The following is a 4,941-nucleotide window of genomic DNA, read 5'->3' on the forward strand; positions in this document are numbered from 1 at the left end:
TTTTGAGAATCACAGCTGTGATCTGAGAAATGCACCAAAGCGACAGAGAAACTCCTCAAAGAGCGCTGACACACATTGAGCCCGTAAACGTTCCCACGAGTGGTTTCGTGCATCATGTCCTGTGGTCGATGTGCCCGTGACGTTAGCAGCGTCTCAGAGCGTCTCCGGCTCTCCGGCTAACTCTCGTGTTGGAGACGATGATGACAACGGGACTGACAGCGGCGTAGAGCGAGGAGAAGAAGATCCTGAGGTCGGAGATTAGCGAGGAGCCGAGCGTCTGAGGCACGCTGAGCGTATAAACCCAGAGGCCGTTGTCCACGCCGTAGAAGAGCAGGTACAGCGAGACTAGCGTGATCACGCCGAGAGCCGCGCGCCGCTCCGCTAACGACCCGCTACGAGCCGTGGCCCGCCGGCGCCGCAGGAACGCTAGGAGCATAACGCTAGCAACCGCCATCAGCGCCATCGGCACCACGTCTCTCCCCACCTGTGCTGCGCCGTTAGCGTCCCGTGCTAGCCTCGATGGGAAGTTCAGGAAGCAGAACTCCACGTTGATGGCGTTCTGCGAGAGCTTGGAGTCGTTCCGCGCCGCAACAGCGAACAGCAGCGGAGCCGCGCTCATCGAGCCGTTGATTAGCCACAGCGCCAGGAACACCACACACAGCGAGCGGCCCAGCACAGCGCGAGCGCTAGCGCGGCGCGACCCCGGCGGAGACACGCTCAGGCACTGGTACGCGCTCAGCACGAAGGTCAGCCAGATGGACAGAGACCTGGAGGTGCGGTAGAGGAAGATCACGGCCTTGCAGCCGCTGTCGTCGAACACGTACACGGAGAAGGAGGCTAGCACCTCCAGCACGCAGCGCACCGACAGGTTAGCCAGGTTAACAATCGCTAGGTGCAGCACGATGGCGTCGGCCGGCGAGAGACGCTCCTGATACGCCAGCGAGAGGAAGGCGAAGATCACAGCGATGTTCCCTGGGACTCCGGTCGCCGCGAGAGAGAGGAAGAGCAGGCCTCGCGTCAGAGCGCTCGCGTCCATCTCACACACACACACACACACACACACTCTTCTGAACGCTGCAGAGACCTGTTCTGGTTTATAGTGGGGTCGGAGCCGTGGGACGCTGATGTTCGGGACGGTCCAGTGCCTTCAGTCTCAGCTCAATTACACCAATGATGTGCAGCTGAGCGAGTCTGTCACTGACGAGTGCAGCAACGCCACACTATTACAGCAGCTCCAGCGCACATTAAGCCATGAACACCTGCTTTCTGAACCTTTCAGGGTTTAAATGTTTCTTCTTGGTTATGTGAACATTAAAGGTGCATTGTGTGATATTTAGGAGGATCTGTTGACAGAAATGCAATATAATATACATAACTATGTGTTCAGTGGTGTATAAAGAACATAATGAACCGTTATGTGTTTATTAGCTTATAATGAGGCGTTTCTCTCTACACACACCGCGGGTCCGCTTACATCCACATGTTTCTACACACACCGCGGGTCCGCTTACATCCACATGTTTCTACACACACCGCGGGTCCGCTTACATCCACATGTTTCTACACACACCGCGGGTCCGCTTACATCCACATGTTTCTACACACACCGCGGGTCCGCTTACATCCACATGTTTCTACGGTGGCCCTGAACGGACAAACCCGTTTCGTCACTATGTTGTTCTTCGTGTAAAGAAGCTGCTAAAGTCAGCGAGTAAAACACTGACACAATGATGAATAAGTCACAATAATATTCACAATAACATCGTTTTCCTGAATAATTAAGTTAACATAATTTCTTGATTTATCTTTGTAAAGAAACCTCATTGCTTAACTGGCTCCTCTCTGCTGTCTCAGACGACGACATCACTTCCTGTTGGCCACCGTAACTTCTGTTGGGTGCGATTCACAACCTCACCACTAGATGCTGCTAAACTTACACACTGCACCTTTAAGGGAATGTTCCATTGTATCATTCTTCAAACATTATGGAACCTTACTTTTGAATGTTCTGAAACGAGTAACATTATAAAAAACATTAGACAAACATCCAGCTAAAACATTTCTGAAAAGTAACACTCCATGAATGATGTATCCAATCTCAATTTATCTATAAAGCACAATTAAATTGACCAATGCGCTGTATAATGTTCTTAAACCAAAAACAATTAATTAAAATAAAATAAAACATCAACAGACAACAAGAGACTACAGTTATAGACTACAGTGAAGAGATACATTTTTAATTTAAATTTAAAAATATGTAATGTTGGTGCAGTTCTAATATGAATCGGTAAACTGTTCCAAAGTTTATGTGCGGCTCTGGAAAAAGCTCGGTCACCGCTATAGATTTTAACTTTGTCTTTGGAACAGTTAACAAACTCTGGCTGGCAGACCGAAGAGTTCTCATGGATGGTGATACACCAGTCTGAACGGCAAGAGGGGCGAGGACATGTAAACATTTCAAAACGAGCAGAAGCACTTTAAAGTCTATTCTAGAGCGGACTGGGAGCCAATGTGAAGGCATTAAAACAGGAGTAATATATTTGCGTTTGCGAACACCGCTTAAGAGGCTTGCAGCCGCGTTCTGGACCATTTGTAATATAACTAAGGAAGAATTGTTTATTCCCAAAAACAGGGAGTTACAATATTCAATTCTAGAAGAAATAAAAGCATCAATCGCAGTTTCAAAGTGCTTAAAAGAAAGAAACTCTTCACTTTAGCCAGCGTTCTTAGTTGGTAAAAACTTGATTTGACCACTAAATTGATTTACTTATCAAATTTAAGTGCACTATCAAATACTTTTTTTTACACAGAATTTAACTGAAGATAAGACACCAGAATTTAAATGAGAAATGTTTGGGCCAAACAAAATTATCTCTGATTTACTCTCATTCAGATTTAAAAAATTTAACGACCTCCAGTCTTTGACATCGGAAAGACAGGCACTGATCGAGTCCAAGACATTTTTGTGCTTCAGGGGCAAATAAAGTTTTGTATCATCTGCATAGCAATGATAATACAAGCCATGCTTTTCAAAAATAGAGCCTAAATTAAGCATATAGAGTGAAAACAATAAAGGGCCCACAATAGAGCCTTGGGGGACCCCACACATCAGGGCGACCACACCCGAAGGACAAACTCCTGCATTCATCGAGAAGCTTTTAAGGTATGACTGAAACCAGCTTAGAATAGTTCCTCTGATGCCAACAACTCTAGACGAGACAGCAGGACATCATGGTCAACAGTCTCGAGTGCAGCACTGAAAGCTAAACGCGCCAGAACAACAGAGTCACCCGAGTCAGTGAAACTCTTACAAGTGCCGTCTCTCTAGAGAAACCTGATTGGAAAACATCAAAAACATTACTGTCATTCAAATAGCTCTGCAGCTGATGTATAAATAATGTTTTTGTGTGAGAACAGTATTAAAGACCAGATAACTTTGAATGAACGTCGTATTAACATTACGAGAAGAACGTTTGTTCATAACCTTGACAGCAAATGTAAAACCAGACGAAGCTGCTAATCAAATCAAAGGCCTGTGTGCCAGATCTATAATATTACTACATATTAACTAAGCCATCCAGAAACAAGGGCATCTGTTACATGCTAATAACCCTTAACGAACAGGGTGTGTGTGCGACGGGTTTAACGAACAGGGTGTGTGTGCGACGGGTTTAACGAACAGGGTGTGTGTGCGACGGGAGTGATCAGTCCTCGGGGTAATGATGTTAAACACGCGTGTAGCGTGTGTGTAGCGTGTCGGGCTGCGTTCAGGCGTAAACACAGCTCTCCCGAGGGAATGATGGGAAGAAAACAGACCAGTCCAGACCTGCTCGTCCCACAGCTCCTCATTAGCTTAATGATGTCTAATTATCTCCTGAGGACTCTCAATTACAGGACAAACAACACACACACTTCGTTCCTCACAAACAACACACACTGTCAGGCCGTTAAACATGGAAATAGATTGATCGTTAACTAAATGAGAAACACAGACAAATGAAGTACACAAAGAATGACATGGAGAATCTTTGGTCACACTTTATTTTACAGTGTCCTTGTTACATATGTTACATTTATTACTATAGTAAATATGAGTAAATTATGCATAATTACATGCAACTAACCCTCAACCTATCCTAACCCTATAGTAAGTACATGTAGTTAATAAATAATACTTACACTGTAACAATGACACCTGAAAATAAAGTGTAACCGAATCTTCATTCGTGAAAAACAATTCAGCAAAAATGTATATAAGTACTGAGTATTATTAATTAACTACATGTGCTTACTATAGGGTTAGGATAGGTTGAGGGTTAGTTGCATGTAATTATGCATAATTTACTCTTATTACTATAGTAAATATATGTAACATATGTAACAAGGACACTGTAAAATAAAGTGTTACCAAAATATCTAACGCAATCTTTATTATTTATTCATTTTATTTGCACTTTACAACTGCACTTGCAGACCAAAGTGCTGTACAATCGGCAGCATTGAAACAAAATCTGTTTATTTGTTCTTATTTTATTACTGTTTGAACTTTACATTAGTTAGGCTCCTTATCAAAACGTGAACTTTCACTGGTAAGTAAATTGTTGGTGTCATAATAACCTTATTTATTCGAATACAAGGTTAAACGGGTCAAAAACAACAAAACGATTAGCTAAATGTGACATTAATTTAAAAGGGATTATATCTTAAGGTGAAGAAAGCAAACTGAGGAAAGGAGCAGCATTGATCCGGGCCGTCTCCTGATCCCTGCGGCCGCTTGTCTTAACCTCGAAGAATAGTCTTACAAGTTTTTTCTATAAGACACTTCGTAGCTTTTTTAAATAAGTTACATAAAAACATAGATTAGCCTAATTTGTTACCGAAAACTAAGACTGACTGGCCCTGACTAACTGCTAGTGGGTCATACTAGAACTTAAGACA

At 43.6% G+C, this 4,941-nt stretch overlaps 1 protein-coding gene across 1 annotated transcript; it reads right to left on the bottom strand.

The window, feature by feature from the left end:
* LOC130072740 (olfactory receptor class A-like protein 1) lies at window positions 1-1,167 on the bottom strand. Its single transcript, XM_056237970.1, has one exon. It carries the CDS (start codon window positions 1,034-1,036, stop codon window positions 143-145), a length of 894 nt encoding a protein of 297 aa, XP_056093945.1. The 5' UTR covers window positions 1,037-1,167; the 3' UTR covers window positions 1-142.
* Window positions 1,168-4,941: the final 3,774 nt, after the last annotated feature.

The sequence above is a fragment of the Rhinichthys klamathensis genome, unplaced genomic scaffold (assembly GCF_029890125.1).
Source record: "Rhinichthys klamathensis goyatoka isolate OS25496 unplaced genomic scaffold, OSU_Roscu_1.1 h1tg000504l_1, whole genome shotgun sequence".
NCBI lineage: Eukaryota > Metazoa > Chordata > Actinopteri > Cypriniformes > Leuciscidae > Rhinichthys > Rhinichthys klamathensis.

Coding starts and splice junctions, on each gene's coding strand:
- LOC130072740 (XM_056237970.1), bottom strand. CDS start 1,036: ATGGACGCGAGCGCTCTGACGCGAGGCCTGCTCTTCCTCTCTCTCGCG.